General features: G+C 55.0%; 1 protein-coding gene across 3 annotated transcripts in view; it reads right to left on the reverse strand.

The window, feature by feature from the left end:
• The window catches only part of RFT1 (RFT1 glycolipid translocator homolog), a 34297-nt gene extending 13789 nt beyond the window's left edge, over positions 1–20508 (reverse strand). For 2 of the 3 annotated variants that reach the window (XM_075547518.1, XM_075547520.1), the window contains exons 1-6: positions 20388–20508; positions 15290–15375; positions 13664–13780; positions 11437–11626; positions 9560–9661; positions 5990–6127 (exon numbers count right to left, since the gene is read on the reverse strand). In XM_075547518.1, the coding sequence (XP_075403633.1) occupies positions 5990–6127; positions 9560–9661; positions 11437–11626; positions 13664–13780; positions 15290–15375; positions 20388–20450 (696 nt within the window). In that variant the 5' untranslated portion in view covers positions 20451–20508. The remainder of the gene's footprint in view (positions 1–5989; positions 6128–9559; positions 9662–11436; positions 11627–13663; positions 13781–15289; positions 15376–20387) is intronic. The other variant, XM_075547519.1, reaches the window with a different exon arrangement.
• Between the last annotated feature and the right edge of the window lie 4820 nt (positions 20509–25328).

Here is a 25328-nt window from a genome sequence, read left to right on the forward strand (position 1 = left end):
CTGAGATGAGGTCTATGAGCTGTTGAGAGAATGTCTTCGCTCTCTCTTTGGTTCTGGTCTCCAGGGAGGAGCTGAGCCCTTGCACCTATGGCTTGTCTGACGTCTCTTTAATTTACCCTGTGATTGCACAACTGCCCCTTGGCCCCTTTTGGTTGTGGACGCTGGCCCCTCGCCCCCAAACGTTCTGTCTCCCGAGGACGAGGAAGGTCAGAAGGAAGCACAGTTGGAGGATGGGGGGTGGAGGCGAGCCTGCAAGGTGCTGGGGTCCTTCAAGTCAGAGCTGACAGCAGAGGGAAGGAGACCAGTCAGCCAGATATCAGTTCCTCCAATTTCTCTCCACACCATTTCGTCTTGGGGGCCCCTCCTCTTATCAGGCAAGGAGTCCGTGATCCCAAAAGTTCAGATTAGGTGTTAGGTTCTAATTCCCATTCTGAGATCTGGTGATCCCGGCAGCGGGAGCGGCGACGAGACGGACGCAGATGGCCTGCCTCATCTCTCTCCCCGGGAGAGGCTGGTGGGCTGGAACCACCAACCTCACAGGCTCACCTAACCCCCAGGGACACCAGGCTCCTGTCCAGTAGCCGCCGTGAAGAGTAAAACGCAGCAGCTCATACCAACTTAATACGTTGACTCCCAAACCATCACGAAATGAGAGGTGGTTTACGTGGCTTCACGCCTTTTGTGCTTGCAGCGAGCAGTCCGATACTGTGCAGCCGCCCTGCAAAGGCACTCACTCAGGGCAGGGCCAGTCAAGGGGGTCATGTGTCGCCCCGAGTCTCCCCACCCCACGGTGGCTGAATCTTTCTTCAGGCACTGGGCGGACAGGGCCGACGCCTCCCAAACTGCACCAGCTCCTGGGCACACTGAGCAGGAAGCAAACGGCAGGGAGCCAGGGCAGTCCAAGACAAGGTGGAGCACAGCTGTGCCCCGCAGCCATAGGTAGACAGCTATGCCCTTCTCCAAGCAAGACTTCGGACCACACAGCACCACTGGGGGGCACTGTGGGCACACCACAGCGCATCTCTCACACACCACCCAGAGGGCAGGCCCCCCCAGGTCCCTGTGGACTCCCAGAGGACTGCAGGCACCCTTTCCTCCAAAGGGAGCAGCAGCTACAGCGTGTGCAGGAGCCTCTGTGAGGCGTGCTTGCCAGCGGGCTGCGCAGGGCTTTGGGAGGGTGACTGAGCTCTGCTAAGAGGAAGCAAAGTCAACAGGGCATGGGACCTGCGAGCTTGTGCTGGAGGGTCCATTTCTTAATGCCCTGCGGCGGCGTTTGATGGAAGCACCTCCCCTCTCCCCATCCCATTTACAATCGGGTGGGTCTCCCAAGGCATGGCTTCTCTAGTCAAGGTGGAAGAGGCAAAGGGGCGTTCACCACTCGGCTCAGGATGACAAATGCCGTCAGGGCTGCAGAGCTAGACTGGGGCATACAGTGTGAGTTTCTCCAGGATCCCTGTGCTGATGGAGAAACCGAGGTTCGGAGGGGCAGGTGGGGGTGCACAGGAACTCCGTGGAGGAACCACCGTGAAACGTGGACCTACATCAGTTGCACTTCCCCATGTCTTCCGACTCAGGATGACCCTCTCAGCCACATCCTGACCACACTGACCCAGAGTTACCAGGGACTCTGTCCCTTTGGCCCCTCACCTTCACCATGGCGCATGCAGCTCCTTCTCCCTCTTGGTCCACCCACGCCACCTGCTCTGGGGCTGTCACCTCACCCATGTCCATCCCACCTTCCACGGCTCGTAGGATTTCCCCTCCGTGACTTCCTCACTCTGACCCCTCTGCTCATTACAGCCCATCGTGCTCAGTGCCTCAGAGGCCCAGAGAAGATGGACACTGAATAAGGAAGGCCAGGGAAGGATCATGCATTTGAATGATGTTGCCAGAGAAGAGTTGTGACAGTACTGTGGACTGCCAAAGAACACACGGATCTGCCTGGGAAAAAGCAGAGCCAGAGTGCTCTTGGGGCAAGAGTGGCAAGATGCCATCTCACTGACTTTGGACAAATTGTCAGGCATGTGACAGGTGGGTTCATTGTGCCAATCTGGCCAATAAACACATGTGGGATTCATAAGGTTGCAGTTTAATTGAAGGGCAAAGAGTTACCATAAATGGCTTGGCGAGTCTTGCCTTTCTGTCTCTTGCTCTCTGATGATCGGACGAGTGTGCAGCTGCCTTAGCTGGTTCTCTGCCTCAACTTGTGAGCTACACTACCTGTGGGACACCCTACCCGTGGACTGTGTTGCTATTGTTTGAGGTTCCTTCAAGACCTGCTTTGCCACACTGCTGGTGTATACATCACTTGAGCTGGGGACTGTTGGACCCTGTCATCTTGCTGACTGTTGGTGACCTGCCCTGCTGTTTGCTGCCTGTGGTCGGACTGCCTGTATTGCTCTACAGAAGACTCAGCTATCTGCTTCCCTGACTTGCACCCAGCAGCTCTCGTGAGTTGAAGGACTGCCAGTGTATTAACTGTCATGGAAGTGAGTTGAACTGAGCCCACTGTACTGCTCTGTGGACTAATAAGCTCTTTATGTCTTATGTTGTACCTATCTACCTATCTATCTATTTATCTCCTAGATATATAAAATCACAAGTGTCCTGGGTTTGTTTCTCTAGAGAACCCTGTGTCACACAAGAGAGACCGTTCCCTCAAGAAGGACATCGTGCTTGGTAAAATAGTGGGGGGTCAGTGAAAATGAGGAAGGCCCTCAAAGAAATGGACAGACACAGTAGCGGCAAGAATGGGCTCACACATAAGAACAACTGCAAGGATGGCGCCGCCCGGGAGGTGTTTCCCTCAGGTGTGCAGGGGTCCCATGAGTCAGAACCGACCTGAGGGCAGTGCCACAGCAACATCTTGCTCGCTGTCAGGTTGGGGCTTGCTTGCAGCTCTGTGATGTGTCAGCTCCACATTGTGAGGTGGGAGCACCGTCCTCATCTGCAATCGCAGGGTAAAGGACAGTCTCCCGTGGAGCCCAGGCCTGAACAGGTGAGGGGAGACCTCACTCAGTCTGTGACTGACAGAGGCTTCCTCCACCTGGACAGCTGCTGTCATCCCATGACCTCCTCGGCCGTGACGTGAGGCCATTAGAAATGAATGGCGCCTGGCCACCATGATGGAGCATTTGATCACAGAGGCTGTAAAATGATCCTGATCAAAGGGGGATAAATGCAGAACGAACTTCAAGTCCTCGTAGAGTCCACACAAAGTGGGACACATGAACCCCTGGAACTCCTGCCCTGAGATCGTCTTCAAAACTTAAACTATCTGGCGATGCCTTCTTAAGACCAGAGGACAGCTTAGTGAGCACATAAAAATGGCCTGTCTTGAGCAGGCCGCTCTCTTGCGATCTCTGTGGAGTCAGACAACAGCAAGCAGAAAGGGCAGGGAGGAAGCTAAAGGGGCAGGGAGTTGATGCTAAGGAGGAAGGAGCAACTCAGAAGAGGGGGTTGGGGGTGGTTGTGCAAACAGCCCACTGTAACCCACGTCACTGAATGGCACACGCAGCTGGGGTTAGAGTCTCAACAACAGCAAGCTCGAACAACATTTAAAAACAAGAGCTGAAACCTCACGCCATTTCATTCTCCACTTTCAGCCCAGGATGGAGGCCACATGACTGGGTCCTGGCCCAGGAAGGCAGGCTTGCTTCCCATCACAACCTCCGGCTACAATGGGCTCCCTCTCTCCCTCATCTGTGCAGCCAAGCTGAGCACCCAGTGCCCCCTGCACCCCGCTCCCAGCACAGTGGCAGCAGATACACACAACCCTGAGCAACACCCTCCTTCCTGTGGACACAGGTGGCCATTCCCACCACCCAGGCACAAGCACCTCTGCCCACATCCATGTGTAAGGCCAGCTCAAAAGCAGCTGCCCCAGGAAGCCTTTCTGGGTGCTCTCAGGGGCAGTCCATCCTCTGTGCTGCTACCCCAACAGGGCTGCTCCCACCACTCCATGTGTGGCACCCAGCACAGTGCTTCAGGCATGAGAATGCCCAACACCCATGTGCTGTATTGGACCCCTCCTGAGGATGGGAAAGGCAGTGACTACGAAATACCATGCCTTGACAGGTGAGCTCAACACACTAAGATCCAGTTCTTTTCCACTGAGGTTGTCTTTTTATGGGGGGTGGGTGTTATTGTTAGTTTCCAGGGCAGGTGGAATCTGCAGAAGCAGCCATTGGATTAATGGTTCCTTGGGGGTGCAGCAGGGGAGGTTGGGGGGAAATAACAAAGCTCACAAGAAGGAAGAAAATGTATTAAAATCGATTGTGATGACCTCACATCTCTTGTGCATATGATTGAACTATTGAAATGTATCATGTGAGCATAATATGCCAATTTTAAAAAGGGGGCGGGGAATTTTTAAAAAGGGAAGGAAGTCAAAGTTTCACAATTTGGCCACGGAGGTGTGCATGGTATGTCAGTGCTCCGCCAGCTTTGTGTGAAGGGGCCCCCAGGGAACGGCAGGCAGCCTGCAGTGACGTCACCCCCCAAGTCCAGCTGGACCCTCCCCTCCCGCGCGTGCATGCCAAGCGGTGGCGCGATGGCGCACAGGCGCCCTGGCGTTGGTGCGGAGCAAGCGTGGTGTGCCCTCAGGGGCGGAGCCGCCTGCCACCCCCCACCCCCCCCACCCCCCCCCCGTGGACAAGGTGCCTGCAGCGCCTCCCGCTGCTGCTCCGACTCTCTATCCTCCCGCTGCTGCGGTATGAGCGGCCCTCACCACGGGGTGGGAAGCTGGCCCAGCTCGGCCCAGGTGGGGGCTGCGCTCAGGCCCGTGCAGTGGACGGGTGGCCACAGTCCTCACGGACTAAGGTGGCCGAAAGGGGCAGAATGGGACCCAGAGCCCCCGGGTGGGGCCCATCCGAGCGGAGGTTCTTCCCTGACCAATGAACCACCTGGCTGGGCACACCTGGCCTCGGCAGATCCAGAGAAGGACCATTTTCCTGGTCCCCAGTCACCTTCAAAGCAGAATAGGAGGCTCCCTCTGACGCTGTAACCTCCTTGAGTGCACCGCATGCAACCCCCCGAGGGGGCCCCGTTTGCAGAGCGGCCCTGCGGGAGAGGTGCTGCACTAGGACGCACCTTGAGCCCAGCCCACAGGAGACCTCCGTTAACGTTTGTGGGGGCGGCGGAGGAGGAAAAGATGAAGCCGAACGTGCACACCTCATGGTCCAGACTTCCCTGACTCCTCCCCAGGGGCACACCCTGGCAACTCAGCACCCTGACCTGGCCTGCTACCAGCACCCCAGGCAGCATGGAGCCCAGCGGTGAGCGAGACTCCAGGTCCCCACTGTCACCTCCTCGACCCTCCACTAAACATAGTGACAGCGTCACACCTCCAATAAGCACTAAACACGGCACGTGATGCCTTCCACGGAGGGCCTACCAGGTGTTTCTCAATGAGCTGGTTCAGCTCCTCCAGGTGACAATTGGCAGCATGTAGAGCAGTGGTTCTCAACCTTCCTAATGCGGCCACCCTTTAATACAGTTCCTCATGTGGTGGCTGACCCCTGTATGTTGGCAGATCTGCATGTGGGCGGAACCACCTAGAGACCTAGAGGAGCAGTGTCTCAGTTCTTAAGACCATCAGAAATATGGTCTTAGGTGACCCCTGTGAAAGAGTTGTCCAACCCCCAAAGGGGTCGAGACCCACAGGTTGAGAATCACTGATCTAGAGGCATTTTTGTTCGCTATACCTGGATATAGGGACAGGTGCTACTGGCATCTGGTGGGGAGAAATCAGGGATGTCCTTAAACACTCTATGTTGAAAAGGACAGTCCCATTGTCAACGAATGGCCTGTCCCCAAGTGTCAGTAGTGTGCCCACAACAAGACCTCCTGACTCTGGACACAGCAAGCCAGTCCTCGGGGGAGGGGGGGAAGTTAGAGTCAGGGGTCGTCAGGGCTCTGACAACAGGCCAGGTAGTTCCTTTCCCTCTGGGGTTGTGGGCAGCCATGATTACAAACAGCCATTACTCACTCCACGTCCGGTGACACTGGGTAGCACGTCCATCATCCTGGAGACTGGAAGGCTGTGCTGCTGGGCGGATTCAGGGGAGCCCAGTAACTTTGCGAAGTAAATGACATAGCAGAGCAGCAGCACCACAGCATAGGAGAGCTGGAAAAAGGGACAAGCAGGGTTTACCAGAACCCGCTCTTCACCCAGGCGTCATTCAGATATGCCTGCCCATCAGTTCCATCAAGAGAGGCAGGCCTGGGACCCCTCGGCATCCCAGCATCCCCCTGGAAAAGGGGGCAAACATCTCACCTCACTGGGAGGCCGGGAGTTCAATTTCCATGACAGACGCCTACTAGCATGATGGCTGTTCTCAAAGGATATATGCTCGGCATTCCAATGAGAACCCACGCACCCCCAGCATGCTCACATCCGGGGCTTACCATAATCACCTCGGACTATGGGATTTCCAGAAACCCAGGAAACCTGGGGTATTCTGATTACACAGAATAGAGCTCCAGGCTCCAGGAAGGCAGAATTCCGACAGGCGTATTGATAAGAGGTCCTGCCCCTCCCTCCACCCTTCCGAGAGGGAGACCAGGGTGGCTTCTGGCCAGGAGCAGCTGCTCTGGTTTGTTAGTAGTTGGGCAACAAAACAAGCAACTCACTGCCATCAAGTCAATTCTGACTCAGTGACCCTACAGGGCAAGACAGAACTGCCCCTGTACTTTTCCAAGACAAACTTCAGGAGAGCAGAAAACCTCCTTCCCCCTGCGGGTTTCCCCGCTGCTGGCCTGGCTGTTACAGCCCATGCACAGCCGCTTGGGTTCCAGCATCCATAAAAGCCTTTCCTAAGTTCCTTTCTCTCCTCCCCACACAAGAGGACCTCTAGGCCCCTCCCACCCAGAGCCTGGATGCTGCGTCTGTTCCTTTGGAGTCTCCACTTGCCGTCCCCGCCTGAGGACAGCACAGACCACCTGCCATCCTCCTCTCAGGCCTCCAGCCCCTGAAGACACACCTCGTGACCAGATGCCAACACCCCCTGAGGCACGGGCCCCTCTCTCCAAGCTCCTTTCCCCACCTCTCTCCCTCTTCTTGCTGGCTCTGAAGAGGGCAAAAACTAGTCTTCATGCAGTGTTCTGGCTACATGAGTTCCTCTCTGCCTTTTTAATTGAGGAAACTCCATTTAACATTTAAAAAAATACAATTCAGAGGCCTTTTGTGCATTCCCAGTGCTGCATGGCCCTAACTAGCCATTGTCCAGGTCCAGAACTCCGACACCATCCAGAAGGGAACCGGTGCCACCTGCAATCAGCTCCCCTCCCCTTCCCTCACTCTGTTCTCTGCCCCCTCCGACTGGCTTCTTCTGGGCACTGGAAGCACATGACCAGTGGCTCCTTCCGTCCTGGCAGTTTTCAGGCTGTCCATGTTGCAGCCCCTCTCAGTTAGTACTCCATCCCTCCCCTTGCCCTTGGAGACACACCACCATTTAGCTTCTGTGTCCACTGCTTGGCAGACCCTGGGCTGTGCCACTTGGGACCAAAAGTAACTGTGCCACAGTGAACGTGGCTGCATGCGTGTCTGCCAGCACCCTTACTTCCAGTTCTCTGGGGTGCACACCCAGGTCCCCGGTGCTCATTCACTTTTGATGAACCACCCAGCTGATTTCTTAGCAGCAGCATCCTTTCACAAGTCCACCAGCAAGGGGCGCGAGTCCCAGGACTTCCATGCCCTTGCCGACTCCTTTTATTTTCCACTTGAAAGAAATAAAATCCAGCCGGTCAGTGTCACTGAATTACATAGGTAGTGATCACTGAGTTGGTGTGTTCTGCTGTGTGTCCCCAACAATAACAACACAAATAAATAGACCCACAGCCGTCGGGGGCAATTCCCCTCACACAGCCCCCGAAGACAGAGCAGGACTGCTCCGAGGTCTCCAAGCCTGTCCATCCCCATGAGAGCCGATGGCTCGTCTTCCTCCCGAGGAGTGGTGGGCTGATGGCTCCGAATCTCTGTACCGATGGAGAGCAGCTCGGGGCATCACCTCCTGCTCCACAGAGTTCTGGCCCCTCCGCGGGATGCAAAATGCTGTCTCGCTTCGGCTGTCACTGGAATTGACCTAAGGAGCCCGGGGCTGCCCTCTGACAGGCCGGTGGTTTAGACTGCCCGGCAACTGTGCAGCGAGCAGACCATGCTGTCCTCCAGGATCACGGGGTCACGATGAACTCACTGGCACTGGTGTGGAATTTGGGGGAATTTGTTTTTCTTTTCCTGCAGTGACAAATGACGTCGAGCACCTTTCATATGCTTACTGGCCATTTGTGCTTCCTTCTGGGAAGAGATGCTCATTCAGGGCCTTGCCTGTCGTCTAACTGGATTGTTTGTCTCGCTGTCACTGAGCCTTAAGAGCTCGGTACTACTCCAGGCTCCTACTACTCCTTTCTTTTGTTTGACACAGGATCCCACGGTGTGAGCAGGGGTGAAGCCCCCCCAAGGCTCAGGGTGGGGCTCACCTGCTGCTCCCACGAGGACGGGGACAGTGTGTTTACCGGAGACCTCTGAGGGACCTTCTGACGAGGAGCAGAGGATTTCAGAACGAGCCTCGCAGCCCTATGAACTGCCAGGCAGCCCCGGCAGGTGCAGAGTAAGTGGAGTCATCAGGCAAGTGCTTTTCCCACAAAGGACCCACCAGTCACCGGCGACTCTGTGGCCCTGCTCCGCGGAGGGAGAGTGTGCCGGAAATTATAATGGCAGCTCCAGCTTCCATCAAACTCGGCACAAATAACCCCAGATAACTTTTCCGACATGTGTAACTCATCCCCCGAGGCCATTAGGAGGCGCTCTCCCTGCTTACGCTGTTCGGCTTCCATCGGGCCCCTCTTTGGGGCACACAGCGTGGCAAAGAATTGCACATCCATCGTCCTGTCTGAATCTGTCTTCCTGCGCAGCCACGAAAATGAGCAACATCGACACCCTAGGAGATGCTCTGCTAACTGTCTGGCCTTGGGCTTTGTTGTTTTGTTTCCAAAAGCAGCACTGGCACCACAGCTAGGCTTCTTTAAATGATCTGAATAGACCTAGCATGACGAGATGGAAACAAAGCCCCCCTCCCTCCCTCCCTCCCTCCCTCCCCTGCTGGCTAAAGCAGAAACTATCTGCTGGGATTTGATCTGAGCCCTGGGAATTCTGGAAGATTGCGATCTAAGTTTAAATCGGGCTTGTGGACAGTTTCCTCCCATTCTGCAAGCAGCTGATTGAAATGCAGGGAAAATCACACACCCTACCGCTCGGACCGCCTTCTCCCCTCCACAGAGACCCTAGCAATCAGAGGTAGAGTCAGGCGGGCTTGTCCAGAGGGCCTGGGAGGAGTTTCCCACGTTGGACCCAAGAAGCCAAGTGTTTGGTCCTCCCCAGGTGGGGAAGCCTAGGGTCTCAGTGCAGGGGTGGGGTGGGGATTAGGACAGTGGCAGCCAGTGAAGCCCCCCGACGTGGACCTGCAGTGCTTCCAGCCTTCCCCATACGCACTGGGCACCACCCACGCGGGCACACGGAGAAAACAGGCCTTGCACAGGGAGTGAAAGCCATGGCTCTCACCTGGGCCAAGGAGAAAATGGACAGCCCCCAGTGGGGCCAGCACAGCACGAGGCAGGCCGTCAGGGTGCTCTTGAGGATCACGGCCAGGCTTTCCGCGGTCACCTGCAGGGACACGGGGCAGGGCTCACTATACAACTGTGGTCACAGATGAGAATGCAGCCTCCGGACACCTGAGAGCTGAGACAGCGTATGGAAAAGTGGCCCTGCTGTGGGGATGAGGGTGGGGCACTTTTAATGGAAATGGTCTCTTCTTGTGTCTGGCGACAGGTGTATGAGCCTCCTGCACATGATCAGGCTTCAGAACTGACGCGTCCCTTGTATGGCAGGAACTGAACTGTATCCCAGAGAAACTGTGCGGTGTATCCTCTCACCACCATGAGTCAGGGTCAACTCACAGGGACTGGCTAGAACGGCCCCGGGGGCTTCCCCAACTGGGCATCTTTCCGGGAATGGAAAGCTCCCCTTCTCCCCCCACACCTATGCCACCCCAATGTATTTCATCTGACACTAGGACTTTTTGTTAGATTAACGAGAGGCTGCGTCAGGGTAGGATGCTGGGTTTTGAACATTGACCGCACTCCCCACAGTGAGACACCGTTCACCCCACTGCCTCCCTTCTTTGCTGACCCTTCCTGCCTGCTGCCCGAGTGCATGTGCATGCGTGGCACGGAGGGCTGGTCTACGAGCAGAGCATGTACTCCCACAGTGTCCCTGCTCGCCCATCAGTCTGTCTGCTGCTGGCTGGGCTCTGAGCCAGAGAAGAGGCCTCCCCTGGAGGACCAACCACTCCTGTAAGTTTGGTCCCGTCTGTACTTCAGTGTTGTTCTGTCTTTCTCCCCCTCCACCCGGTTCTCCTGCTTTCAGGCTGAGGGTGTGTGTGTGTGTCTAATGTCAGGGTCAAGGGGAGGCTGAGTCTCACATGGCCCCTTAGTCCTGGGGCGGACTGTGTCTGGGGTTTCTTGACGCTTCTTTGCTCTGGATGGGGAGAGAGCAACAGCTGTACCTTAGCTGCCTGCTCACAGCTTTTAAGACCCTAGTCGAAGCTCACCAGTGGGAATACAGCACTGTGACCTTGCCTTTGATGGCCCCAGAGCCCTCAGGCCGGAAATCCTATCCCCTGCCCCCGTGTATTTGGTGATGGCTAAGAAGTCCCCATAACTTTGCATCCTGTGTGCTCATTTGTGGCGGCTGTAGAGACCTAGGTGGCAGTCAGCTCTGTGATACCTTCTCAGCGCAGTCCCCTCACTTGTCTGGCTGGCGTGTCTACCTAAGCCCAGCATGTCTAAGATCTCAGGGAAGCGGTGGGCATGGTGGCAAGCAGACAGACTAGGGTGATCGCTGAGGGCGCAGGAGACTGGGGCTGGACGGTGATGTGATCCTGGAGCAGGTGCTCTGAACATGGGCTCGGCATCCGCTATGGAAAGATGCTGGCCTGGGAGATCTACCGGGTTGCTGTGTGTTTAATCGACTTCAGAACAAACTGCAACTGTGAGAGAGGCAGTGTCTTCAGACCCAAGCCACCGCGGGGGTGCTTCTGCCCCGCTGCACCGAGCAGTGAAGACATGCCCGTATAGCTATCAGACAGCGGGCCTTCAGAGGCCAAGAGAACAGTCCAGCTCAGGGCCCAACGACACAGGATCACTAGGAAAGTGAATTCCTTCCACGTCCTGACTGTCCAGCGCGTGCTGCACTGACACACAGCAGAGGTCCACTCAGCCCGTCCCACCAGTTGAACGGGAGGGACCGTGTGACCTGTTTCAAATGCTTTTTCACGTCGAGCCTGGGGAAACCATTCTCTCGTGCACATATGATAAAAGCAGAAGCAGCCTCCCTCCCTCGGTCTGCACCTCCCCATTCACAGCGGGAGCCGCACCAACCTTGAGCCTGACGAACAGATGTGCTTGTGCCAGGACCCAGAAGGGTTCTCCCAGAAGCTCCACCACAGCCGCAAGTGAGAACAGCACCACGCCGGCTCCGTAGTGGGGGACAGCGTTGGGGTCAGGCACTTCAAGCCAGTGGAGCCAGACCCAGCCCAGGAGCAAGGACCAGAACGCACCCAGAGGGACTCTGGGAAAAGGGAGATGAAAGAACTGTGTCCTTTGAGAGTACAAGGAAGAGAACGCCAGGCGTGGTAAAGCTGGTGCCGGGCAGGCCCGGTGCTTCCCTCCCTGTCTGTATGCTCCCGACTGTTCACTGATATAAGAGTAGGGAGGCTGATGGGACAAGGGCAGACACAGGGCCCGGTCCCACTGGGGGAGTCTGACTCCCAGGACTGACGACCTTCTCAGAGCAGTGAAACAGGACTGGTGGTGACCGCCACCTCTCCAATAAAGGAAGGCCACCAGCCCCTGCCTGTGGCAGCCATCTCCTTGAGGCGGCATGGGCTGGCCATGCACAGCAGCTGGGAAAACCAGGCCCTCCCTGGAGGTCGTGGCTACAGCAGGGCCTTCCAAGTTGTTCTCAGCTGCTGGACATGGTCTCCAAGGACACACTACCCACCTCCCACCACAAAGATCACAGGAAACCCACAAAGGCTTCCAGTAAATTCTAAGCAGTTGTTAAACGCTCAGAAGATACTCCGGGAGGAAAAAATGAAGACTATATATGAAGGGGTACCCAACAACAACAACAAAACAGAAAAAGGCTCTGCTGGGCAGTGCTTTTGTAGTACTCATTTTTCCCACTAGGCGAGCATCAAGCAACTCACCAAGTCAGAGCACCCAGTGGCGTCACCTGGGAAGGTTCTCTCTGGTCACAGTGCATTTTTTGGTAAAAGCAATTTTGATTGAACCTCAGGTTTTATGATGACCGATTTAAGAGAAGAACGTGTGGCTGTAAAATTTTGTTTCCTGCTCGGGAAAGATGCTGCAGAAACCACTGTGATGTTGAACACAGCTTACAGGACAGCGCTATGGGAAAACTCAAGTGCACGAGTGACTTTCTCGTTTCAAAACAGGTGAAATGTCGATTGGTGACAAACCTCCTTCTGGATGTCTGTCAACCTCCTGAACAGATGAAAATGCCAACAGGTCAGACTATTAACCAAACTTTCTATTCAGAAGTCCTGAAAAGATGGTGTAACAGTGTGGGGCAAAAAAGGCCTGATTTGTGGCAGACAGGGACTGGTTTTGCAACCATGACAATGCACCTGCTCACGGAGCACCTCAGTGCGCCAGTTTTGGAGCAAAAATCAGCATGCCTCTCTTGCCCCACCCACCTGGGTCACCTGACTTCGCTCTTTTGTGTCTGAGAATACAGAGGGACGCGAGAGGACAGCGATTTGATGACGTAGAAGAGGTGGTGAAAATAACAAGGGAGGTGCTGTCAACCATTCTAACAGATGAGTTTGAAAAATGTTTCCCAGGGAAACCAATTACAAAGATCAACATATAACCTCCTCCCTGGGGGATGGACAACAGAAAAGTGGGTGAAGGGAGACATTGGGTAGTGTAAGATATGACAAAATAATAATTTATAAATTATCAAGGGTTCATGAGGGAGGAGGGAGTGGGAAGGGGGGGAAGAAAAATGAGGAGCTGATTCCAGCAGCCCAAGCAGAAAGCGAGTGCTTTAAGAATGATGAGAGCAACGAGTGTATAAGTGTGCTTTACACAATTGATGTATGTGTGGATTGTGATAAGAGTTGTTTGAGTCCCAATAAAATTATTAAAAAGAAGAAAAATGTTTCCCAGAATGAAATTGCAGATCTGACAAATGTATTAAGTGTAATGGAGAGAGAGTACTTTGAAGGTGATAAGGTTGTTTTGTGAAAAAAATATAAAGCTTTGGGGGATTCTGTTTGGGGGGTACTCAAGTGGGACCCCAAGCTGGGAGTCAGGAACAGTGGAGACACCTTGCACACAGTGTAGAACAGGGCTAGACACCTGGGAGAAAGAAACCCCAAACTCAGAGCCCCCTCTTCTCCTGGCCCCCCAGAGAACAAGGGCCAAACAGTGTCTTCAGCACAGCCCCATCCCCGCCTGCCCATCTGACGCCCAGACACCCACCCACTTCCACATTGGCTTGGAGGCGCTGCAGCTGGAGGCCAGCAGTGCTGCTGACCGCCCCAGGGCCCTGGGAGGGAGAGCCCATCCAGCCACTCACGTGAGCCACAGGAGGTTCAGGGTCTGGGGCCAGTCCCGCTGGCTCCTACCGCTCAGGCAGGCCCTGCGGAAGGCCTCCCGGGCCAGGAAGCTGATGGTGGAGTAGAGCAAGGTGAGCCTGTGAGGGAAACGCAGGCACATCAGTAAGACCTCTCAGTGAGGACTGGGTTCACTGCTGAGGTCTGGGGGCTGGCCAGCTGTACCTGACGTGGACTCCTCCAGGGTGCCTCCAGCCTAATCCAGGTGCACCCCCACGCCAGGGGCCAAACAAGGGCAACTGGAGAGTGTGAAGTGTGTGTGTGTGAGTGTGACAATGACTGAGTATGGGGATGTGTGTGAGTGTATATATGAGTATATGTGTATGTGTGAGCGTGTGTGTATGAGGGTGTGTGTGCATGTGAGCAACGGAACCAGAGCAAGTGCTGCCCAGGTGAGACACTGCAGCAGCAGCCCCCTGGTCCTGCCTGCATCTGTACATTCTGTGGCGTGAGGTAGAGGTAGAGGTGGAGGTGGCTGTGAAGAGAGGGCAGAGGGGGCTGCCAGCGCTCCACCACACCAGTACTGGTGACCCGTGTGGGAGAAGCTGAGTCTCTGACCAGGACACTCTTCCGACAGGCAATGGGGCTGGCAACCATTCCAGAGGATGCATTCCCTTGGCCCCTCCCAGCTGGGCAGCACCCAGGTGGCCCTTCCTGCCTTTGGCAAGGAGCAGCTAAGGTCTGCCTGCTTCAGAAGCGCTGGTGAGAATGGTCACGGGCCCAGGTCTCTGGAGTCAGCCTGCCACAGGGTGCTACTGTCCAACAGATAGAGCCGAAGTGGCCGAGGGGGACCCACAGCTCTCTGGGGAAGGGTTGGTGGGGAGAAGCTGCGCAGAGGAGCCGGGCCTCTTCCGCCCTGCTTTTAAAAGACCATGGCTCAAAATACTCTTGGTCACTGCTTCAAAATCACCGGCAGTTTGTCAAATGCAGGGTCCCAGGCCTCTCCTGGGCCCCTCGAGATCCCTGGGCCCACCTGGTCTTGCACAGAGTCAGGAGCTCTGGGCGTGAAACATCTCCGAACAGGCTGTCCTGTCTCTCGGGACTTAAAGGTACACACCTGAGCACCCACTTCACATCGCACACCTCATGGTGTTTCTGAATACAGACGTGAAGAGCATGGGGTGTTCTTGAATGAAGGGGGCGGGGTGAGGAGGCCAACAGAGTCTAAAAGACAAAGGGGGTCTGCGATCCAGGCGCTGCCAAGGAATTCACGGCACAGCCCCTGCTCTCACGCGGCGCCTGGAGCCAGAGCCCGGGTGTGTCTGTGTGTCTCTGTGTTCCAGCACAGCCTCGTGAGCTGACAGCGGGGCAGGGATGCACGGCTGCTGAGACGGGAGCAGTCAATTACTCCCACTCGTCTCCTGGGCTTTAAGTGCGGGCGAAGCGGAAGGGCAGGCAGAGAAATGTGCTGTAGTGCAGAGGCTGCTAATGGCAAACACTCCATGGGGCAGGAAAAGCAGCTCCCCAACACCCCGCGCTTCTGCGAGGGCCTGCTCTGCCATCCAGGGCGGGAGGCAGGGCCAGCACTGGGGATGCCTGACCGGCCGGGGAGGTGGGTCATGGGCAGCGCTGGGGCCCAGCCCTCTCACCTCACGTTCACGATGCCAACAATCTCCTTCGACAGGAAGCGAAGAACAAACGCATTCAGGACAAAGGTGACCCCACGAAACACCACCTACGAAGAGGACAGAGAGGGAGCAGTGGGCCACACGGCTGCTGCCCCAAGGTGGAGCTAGCAGGGTACCAGGGCCGCCTGGAAACTCAGCTGTCTCCACTTCTCTTGGAGTGTCCGTCCTGGGGTCTCGCCGCACCCCTGGGCGGCAGTCAGAGAACCCAACCCTGGAGAGGGGGACCGGGTAAGCCATCTGGAAGTCTCCCTCATTGACTGAGGAGTGGAAGGAGGCGCCTCCCCCCCCCACTTCCCACGAGTCATAGGGTCTCCTTGGGTTCGAGGTCAGGTGGGGGCTCCAAGTACTAGTGTAGCTGAAGCTGCTAGCCTGTTTGGCAAGTGCGCACTGGGCAAGTGGGAGCCAGCGCGCGGCATGCACGCACGCACGGCAGGTTCAGCCCACTCCCTGGGAGTCCCAGGCGGGGGTGGGGGGTGGGGTGGGGCCCAGGAATGAGATCTCATCTCTTCGCACTCGACTTTCTCAAGTGGAAAATGGGGGGCGGGGGAAGAAGGGGGATCGCGTTTGTTGGTTCAGAGTTGCCCCTTCCCTGAGAGGTGCTGGCCGGGCGTGTCTTTCCCACGGCACAACGGAGAACTCCAAAGGGAAAGGGAGAGCCACCTGCAGGGGCACGTGCTGAGTGAGACTGAGGACCAGCGGCTCAGGAACACTCCTGGGCTGCCTCCATCGGGGGTTGTCAGGTGGGCGGGAGGCGGGGGCAAGCCTCGCTCTGCTCTCTGGGACTTCCAGGGAGCCCAGCTGCACAGGGTCATTCAGGGGCCCGGCCAAGGTCATGGCAGACCGGCCGCTCCATGAAGGGTGCTCTGCCCAGCTGCACCTGGAAGGCGATGCGAGTGATGCCCAGACCCACCACAGCCTGGTAGGAGCGAGGGGTGCAGTGGCACTGTCCCTCAGGGGCTCCACACGCCAAGAGATCAGGTCCAAACGGCCGTGTCCCCTTTTTCACAGCCTTGCAGATGAAACTTTTCCCCTTTAAGTCCAAGGTGACTGAGATACAGGGTACTCCTCGGACTCGGGGCTCACCAGAGTAGATACCTAATCCAAGGTAACCAAACCATCTTACACGATCTTGGCTTCTCCCCAACAATTAGTTAGAGGGGCCCTTCCCAAAAGGTGACTTCGCGGAAAGTCATTCCTAATAGTGTCTAAAGAGATAGCCTTTGCGGATGAGACCTTTTGGATGAGACCTTTTGGGTTCGATAGGCTAACGCCCCTTTTCTGGAGAGAAAACGCCCCTTACACCACCACTGTAACACAGGAAGGTGTAACTGGAGGTCTGCAGGCCAACTATGTACGCAATCCCACACAGGAGCGGGGAGGGGTCAAACACAGCGTCAGCTCACCATACTACCGGCTTCCTGAGGAAGGAGGCAGGGGAGGCGAAGTGAAAACTGCACTGAGTATGCGGCCTTGGCCGTGAGATGGGACCAGCACACAGCCTCAGTCCGTCAGAGGCCCCCCCGCAACACGCCCGGCCAGCGGTGAGAGCCCAGGGGAGGCCTTAGACCTGTGAACCTAGAGGGAGCCCCCATGGGGAAAGCTCAGTGGAGAGTGGGGCTACCTGCTCACTGTGACGGTGCAGCAGCTTCCAATTGCTATAGGCCTTCATTTCCTCCCGTCTCTAGCAAACTAGGCTCCTTATCCACAGGGTTGATAACCTGGACCAAAGGGGAATGCAGCGGAGCAAGTATTTCTGCTCGCAAACAAAAGGCGTTCAAGTTTTTACCCTGGTCAGCTCAGCTAACCCCTTCGGGACTGAATGACATTTTGGTCGACACCCTGTGTTTTCAGTCCTGAGAGGCTGCTGGAATCAAGGGGAAACACTTTGTGCGGTGTGAGGTTTTGATACAATCGTGAGGGATGCGTACAGTGTGTCCTAGGAAGACGCTGGCGGCAGGACAGGTGGGATGAAGGCCGTCTCCTCAGAGTCGCATGGTTTGACGGCCCCTGTGCACCTAGAGAACTACTGCCCGTGAGAGGCTGAACAATGGTTGGGGGCGCTCTATGTCCCATGGGTCACAGAAGGGTCAAGACAGAGTAAGCTGTGCAATCACTACTAAATAAAATGTACCAGCAAACCTGCCTCAGATGTCTGAATGACCATCTAGACAACATGCAGGCTGAATTAAGAAACTCAAGACCACGGCTACTAAAAGCAAAACCTCACACACAAATTTATTTGAGCCTCAGAGTCAGAGTCACCGCGGCCTAAGGAACATCGCTCCAGACTGCCCCTGTCTCCTCGCTGGTTTGAGTGAAGGTTTGGGCTGATGACACTCTGAGATCACTCACGATGCCCAGGGTGGCTCCAGAACAGAGTACTTAGAAGCAACACAGCCCTTGTGCATGTTTGTAAAGGGCTCGACAGTGTTTTATAAAAGCGTTTGTTTGGTTCTGTTTTCCTAGTTAACCACCTGTGGTCCAGCTCTGTTTGCTATCTATTTCCCTCCTGGGGAGACCACTTGATCCCTAGCCCAGAGGGCTTTTCCCTGGCGTGGTTTCCACTTGCTTTTACAGACCCATGCTGGGAGCAAGGTATTCCCAGTCTGACCAGTCAGCACTCTGGAGAAAGAACTGAACTCCAAAGTTCTTTATGTTATGAAACAGGAAAGAAAGAGCAACATAGCCTCTGTGTTAGACGGAAATGCACATCAGGAGAGACTAGGCAACATTACGAAACCCAGACCAAAGTCACGGAGTCAATTCCGATTCACAGCGACCCTCTCAAACTGCTCCCCACGGTTTCCGAGATGGTACATCTGTACCTCTTTCTCCCATGGGGGGGCTGATGGGTTTAAACTGCCAGCCTTTATTGTTAGCAGCCCAATGTAACCCATGGTGCCCCAGGGGCCTTTAACTTCACTGTGCACTCGCCGCCTGTCGGTCACTCTGTGGTGGTTTTCGAGGTGCTGACTGCTAGCAGCTAAGTCCCAGCATCTCAAACACGAGTGGTGTCACCTGTGACGGACAGGTCTCAGCAGAGCTGCCAGGCTGAGTCAGAGAAAGCACAGAGTCAGGGATCTAGTTCCAAAGATGGACCAGTGAAAACCCTGTGGGGCAGAACAGAGCACTGTCCAGTTGGCTTGCCCTGGACACTCAACCAGGGAGCAGTTGCTGGAGGCAGACACCTTCATTGGTGGCGAGGCTGGAGGAGGCCCTCGACGAGGTGAACTGGCAATGCACCGGTGTACTGTGTGCATGGCTGCCGGTGTACACTGGTGCCTGCCTTAACGACAGCAGTTATTAAGCCCCTGGGTGGCACAATCATCTAAGGCCTGGTTTATTAGCCCAAGGGTTGGTGGTATGAATCCATGCAGAGGCACCACCAAAGACAGGTGGGGCAACCACAGCCTTGGAAACACTAAAGTACAGTTCTCTCTGCACACACGACCACACCCACTGAAACACTATAAAGTACAGTTCTCTCTGCACACACGACCACACCCACTGAAACACTATAAAGCAGTTCTCTCTGCACACACGAGCACATCCACTGAAACACTATAAAGCACAGTTCTCTCTGCACACACGTGCACATCCACTGAAACACTATAAAGCACAGTTCTCTCTGCACACGGGTCACCATGAGGCAGAACCAGCTTGAGAGCAACTAAGGACAACGGGGAGTATTAAGTACTTGACCCAGGAAGACCTCATGGTGGCACAATGGATGACCAGGCACTTTCCTAACTGAAACATCAATAGTCGCAGCCACCAGTAGGTCCAGAAGAAAACAGGTCTGATGGTTTGCTCCTGTAACCCTATGGGGCAGTTCCACTCTGTCACCGAGGATCATGCTGAGTCAGCATTAGCTGGACAGAGCACATCAACAATGTGGCAGTCCCTAACACACACAATTGCATCAGGTCTTCCAGTGACCCTGTAAGGTTGAATTACAGATCTCAATTAAGATGAGGGAAAGGATGCTCAGAGAAGTTAAATGACTTCCCCAAGGGCAGGCATTTAGCTACTGAAAAGACCTATGCTGCAGCTGGGGCCCCACTGCTCAACGCCACCTCTCTACGACCCAGGGCATGAGGACTTATGGTGAGAAGGCTTGGAAGGGGCAAGGGTCGCTGGACTTGGAGTGACCAGCTCCCAGACTTGAAGCTTTAGATCACACTTGGACCAATATGGCATGTACTGCCATAACTCGATGTTCACGCAGAGTGACCCTACAGCACAGGGTGGAACTGTAAGACCGAGCTTCTTTACAGCAGAAAGGCCCATCTTTCTCCCTCAGAGTGGCAGGTAGCTTCGAACAGTCAACCTGGTGGTTAACAGTCACCACAAGCACCTTAGGAACCAGGTACGATAAGTATAGCCAATCTCCCACTCAGGTGAGCTTGCTAGTCCTGGGCCGATCATGTAGCAAGCACATGACAGAACCGGAATCCTAACCAGACCTGTTGGGTGCAGGTCCTGTTGTCTCCCTGAACTCAGGGGAAGGAAGCTTGTGGAAGGCGCTTTGTGGGGCAGGGTGGGATCTGGACGAAATTAACCCCTTGTCTTAAGAACAGCAGATTCTAAGCAGAAATCAGGAGACTTGGTGGTGCAGCAGCTTAGGTGATAGGCTGCTAACCTAACCGCCAACCCGCAGGGGAACAGGGAGGCTGCCTGCGCCACGCAGGTTTCGTCTTGGAAACCCGTAAAGTGCCGTTCTCCTCCGTGCTACAGGGGGGCGAGTAGTGGAATCACCGTGGATCTCTGGGAGGGGTTTGGAACACCATACGCTCTTTCTCCTAGTGCCATATGGGGTGCGCTCAGCAAGAAAGGGGGTTGTCTGCAGTCTCCTAGCCAGGCCAGTAAACACACATTCCCAAATCCGGGCGCCGGACGTCCCCTCGCGGCCCCTTCCAAGTGGGCTCAGGACGGAGTTTGGCCCAGGTCGGGCTCCCGAAGGGCCCTGGGCGCCTCCCCGGCCCGCGATCGATGCCAGGCAGAGCATGTGGGCGGCCAGGCAGGCGGCAGGCGGGGGCCCAGCCGGGGGACGGAATACCTGCGTGAGGAGGCCGGAGGAGGCCAGACGGGCCGCCTGGCCCAGAACCTCCTGGCTGCCCATTGCCGGGGAGCCGGGGCTCGGCTTCCGGGGACGCGGCCGCGATACCGCTACGTCGCACGAAGACTGCGTCAGAGACGGGCCCGCCCGCTGATTGGCGGTTTCAGACGCGGGGGCGGGGCACCGTGAGGGCCGGCCCTTTCCACTGGCCGCTGGGCGCTGCCCGCGTCTGCGCGCCGCTGTCTTTGCCCTCTTGGTCTCGTCTTGTTACCGTGAGTCCATCCCGCTCACAGCGACGTCCTGTGGGCTTTCTCTTTACGGGAGTAGAAAGCCCGTTCTTTCTTCCGCGGAGCGGCTGGTGGTTTCGAACTGCCGACCATGCGGATCCTGGCCGAGCCCAACGCATAACCTCTGCAAGACCAGGACTCCTTTTCCTCCTAGTCTTATTGCGCACACCCTTCCCTGTCCTCAATACGTAACTGCCAAATACAAGAAGCACCCAGTCCCCCTGGTCCATCTGCCAAAAAAGGGAACAAAAACGCACTTGCCTTGTTAGTAAGGTTTTTGCTCGTTGGCCTCCTCTTACAAAACCGCTGTCACAGCCGCACCGGATTTGTCCCCATCTTAACAGAAAGAACAGAGGGTCACAAACTGATTGTGGTCTCGTGTGGTCTTTGCTAAAGCACGGTGAATTGGACCCCAAGTCAGATAAGGTGCAGAGATGCGACTTGTTGTAATCTAACCTGGGCTCCTAGCCCTCCACTCACTTGCATTGCAGAGGTGGAGAGAGGTGAGGGGAGTCCTTGGTAAGACATCCAGCATGCACAGGCAGCTGTTCCTGTTGGTGAATCTGTTCTCTAGTGTGCAGCCCAATCATTCTCAATCTCTCTTATCCCTTCCATGGTTTGGCCCCAACCTACTTTCTGCATCAGCTTTTCAAACACAGTTAAGTTCTGGTCATTCTGGGCTCCTACCGTGCCCCAAACAAGCCCTGTCCTACTGGACTTTGCCCCTGCAGCCCTTTCTGCAGGGCTCTTCCATGAGAGCACCAACCCCACGGGTCTTGACGTTCCTGAGTCTACCAGCGTCGGCACCCAGCCCTACAGAACTGTGTACCCTTTCATATCTTTCAGCAGAGACTGCTAGACTAGACTGCAGTGAAGAGCTACAATGTGTGTCTCTGTCTAAGCAGCCCCTGCGCTCCAAGAAGGTGGGAGAGCAGTCTGTCTAGTCTAGCTTTTCCCTTGCAGCAGTGGTAGAGAACATCCGTAGGTCCCTTACAGGTATCTCCTGACCCATTCATGCAGCGACCGTTTTGGAAATAGACTGTGGACTCAGGGCCCGTGCCCCTCACCTTGAAAAAGGAGCCAAGCTCTACCTTACATGCTCAGAATGGTGAAAACATACACAATAGCACATACACCAATTCAACAGTCTCTGCACGTACAATTCACTGGTAGACTATGTTCTAATCGGCAGCCTTTCTCACTGTCTTTTCTCAAAACTGTCCTGCCACTATTAATATAAACTCACCCAAAACAAGAATTGCCCCCGCTCCCCTCCCACCTAATAACCATTCGAGATGTTTGGTCTGTGTATACTTGTGTGTTGTTGTTACTGAGTGCCCTCCAGGCAGTCTGATGTGACCATGACCGCTCCATGTGGACGCAGAAGGAAGCACTGCCCAATCCTGCGCCAGCCTCACTGCCGTGGCTGTGAGAATCAATAATGGCAGCCACTGTGTCCATCCACCTCCTTGGTGGTCTTCCACTTTTTCCATGACCTGAGGCTTTGCCAAGCATCATATCCTTCTACAGGGATGGGTAGATGACATGTCCAAAGTACATGAGACAAAGTACATGACACCATCTGTGTCAGGCTGGGTTTACAAGGGAAACAAATCCTGGGACATTCATATATGTATAGGAAAGAAGTTTATATAGAAGAGTAATTGTATATTGAGAAAGCATCTCAACCCAGTCCGGATCAAGTCCATACGTCTGATATTAGCCCATATGTCCGACACTAGTCCATAATCTGCTCTTCAGAATCATGCAGCACATGCAGGAAGATCACAGGCCGGTGAGTGAAAAGCCTTCGGGGTCCAGTGGCTGTGGAAGCCTCTCAACACTGGCACAGGTCTCCACGTGGCTCCTCCAGATGAAACAGGGAGAGTGTCTGATGGCAGAACCAAGAGAGAGGAAATTCCCGGAATCCTCATAAGAAGGCCACGCCTACACAGGCATCATTGGCTATGACCTGATAGGTTGACAGGCCAGACTCCACTGCTTCCCTCATAATACCCTCAAGTGGACATGAGATTATGTAACTTCCACACCATCCTCATTTCTAAAGAGCGTTCTGGCCATGCTTTTTCCAAGATGGGTCTGTTCGTCCTTCTGGCAACCCACAGGACAGGCCCTATTCTTCACCAAGCACCGTACTCCAAAGGCCTGGGTCTGTCTTCAGTCTTCCCTATTCCTGTCCAGATTTGCATGCTTATGACGTGACTGAAAAGCACATCTTGGTCCTGGGCATGACAGCTTTGCTCTGGAACACTGTGGTGGAGTTTTTAGACAGACGAACCCAATGCAATGGGGTTTGATTTCTTGTCCGTTGCGTCCATGAGTGCTGACCGTGGATCCAAGGAAAATAGAATCCTTGAAAACTCGACACATTCCTGTCATTGATTTCCTCCAGTGTTTGTCAGCTGTAGGAGATTATTTTGTTCAGCATGATGTCTTCAAGGTCCATCCATGTAATGATGTGCATCAGGACCTCATTTTTATTTGTGACTGAGCAATGTCCCTATTGTGCGACTACATGTTCATATATCTGTTCATCTCTGATGGAGATGCACCTTTGGGCTGCAAAGAGCATTCTCTGTTTGCATTCCCGTTTTCATTTCTTCTCGTGATGCCCCCTAGCAGTGGGTTGGCTGGACCGTATAGCGGTTCTGTTACAATGTGAGCTGTTGTCTATTCAAAGCTTGACCTCGACTCCTGACCCTGCCACTTGCTAGAGGTCTGTTTGTTCGTCTATGTAACGGAGATCATCTCTGCCCTGTAAGATAATTATGAAAATTAAGGCAGGCAAAAGTCTAGTGGGAGGTAGATTGAAAGAGAGCACTCAATTAAATAATGAAGTTTTGCATGGAGATGTGTGCTATGAAAGAATGAAAGGAGGGAGGCAGTGGAGGGTTTAGAAGTGGGTGGAGAGGTGCAGTGCAGAAAGCAAAACAGGATAGGCGCCCCCCCCGGGGGGTGAGGATACCCGGAAAGAGCATGAAGTGGGGAGGCTTGGCCTCACGGTTGGGGTGTCAAGGCCCCTGCCTACCCACTTCAGCTGGCTCAAGAGGTCCTCATGCCCACACCCCACTAAGTCTGGGCATCCAGGTGGGCAGGTCTGGGAGGGACAAGGAGGTCATTTCCCTGCGATGAGGAAAGACGCCCAAGGGGAATGCTCTAAGGTACGTCCAAAGGGCAGAGCTTCCCAAGAGTCCGGGTACAGAGGGAATCCCTAATGAGGAAGAGGCAAGGGCTATTGTCCCTCATTCTGGGAGTGAAAACATCGCTGGTAGGGAGGGAGTGGCACTTTGTGCCCAGAGTTGTGCTGGGTATCGCTGGGGTGGGAGTGGGGGAGGAACTGTGATGAGTGGCCATGAGTACTGACCTCTGATGTCCATAGACACTCCTGAGAACATGCCACGTGTTCGAGAACTGACGAGTTGGCATCTGCTTAGCTGTGGGGTTTTAGAAAGCTCGTGGGAAGATGGGGTGAAAAGATCATGAACAGCTTCCGTGTGCTTTCTGCAATGTCTTTGGAGCCCTCTTGTCCAATCATCTCAACAAGAAGAAAATAAGTCAAATTTAAAAGAAGAGAAAGGTGCATTCTGGGAGACTGCCCGGGTTTGTAGGGGGCCCCTCCCAAAGCCAGCCCTTTCCAAAGGCCTGGACTCTTCCAGAGACCTTGGAAGGAACAACCTGACCTGACACTCTCTGGGGGCTCCCCACTGAAGACTCAGGGCTGGTAGGCAGTGGGGATGTGAAGAGGCTTGATGCCAAAAGCGAGGATGAGATGAGAGAGCATCCAGGTCCCAGGGGGCACTTCCTCTCCAACCTCATCAACAGCTGCCAAGTCTCAGGGCACCTCAATTGCCTGGGGGGATAGGCCAACATTCCTGAACACCCCCCACCCCCCTGTGTCGCTTGTTAAGCCAGTTTGGACATCTCATCGACCTCTTGAGGAAAGACCACCGTCGAAAGCCCGCTCGCTCCTCGGACACGCCGCTTCCCCCGCAGGCGTCAGGACGCGCGATTCCCTGAGCGTCTAGACTCTTGACCTGTCCGGCCTCTCTCTGCGACACTGCTGTCCATTCATATCAGGGCTCAGCCAGCCACGTTTGTCCAGTCTGCAAGCAAAGAATGCCTTCAAATACTTTTGAACCGTTGGAAGTCAGAAGAAAAAGAGCATCTTTTGTGGCATGTGCAAATGACCTGAAATTCCCATCTGAATCCACGATGCTTAGAGGAACACAGCCCCACCCACCTGCTTAGGTACGGCCGGTCCACGCGGTTTCTTGCTACACTAGCAGTCACCCGGTCACAGAGCTGGGAGCAGTTACTTCCCAGCCCTCTGCAGGAGTGTGTGGCAAGTAGGTCCCGGTCCTGCTGGTCACCGTGATAACTCGTGGCCTGGCGCGTAGTCCACGTTTCAACGTCAGATGAATAAGCAGATGGTGAGGGGTTAGGGAAGGGAAGTAAATAAAAATAGCTCTTTCTTGGAGGTCACCTGGTTTGGGGCCCAAGTGACCCTTTGAAGATACCAGACTCGAATGGATGGTCATCGAAGGAGCTATCCCCCAGGACTCCACCCTGTGTTCTTCTGCTCGCTGTGCCAGGCGGCCTCCCTGCCAGCTATTTTATTATGGAGCTGGAGGAA

The sequence above is a fragment of the Tenrec ecaudatus genome, chromosome 4 (assembly GCF_050624435.1).
Source record: "Tenrec ecaudatus isolate mTenEca1 chromosome 4, mTenEca1.hap1, whole genome shotgun sequence".
Taxonomy (NCBI): domain Eukaryota; kingdom Metazoa; phylum Chordata; class Mammalia; order Afrosoricida; family Tenrecidae; genus Tenrec; species Tenrec ecaudatus.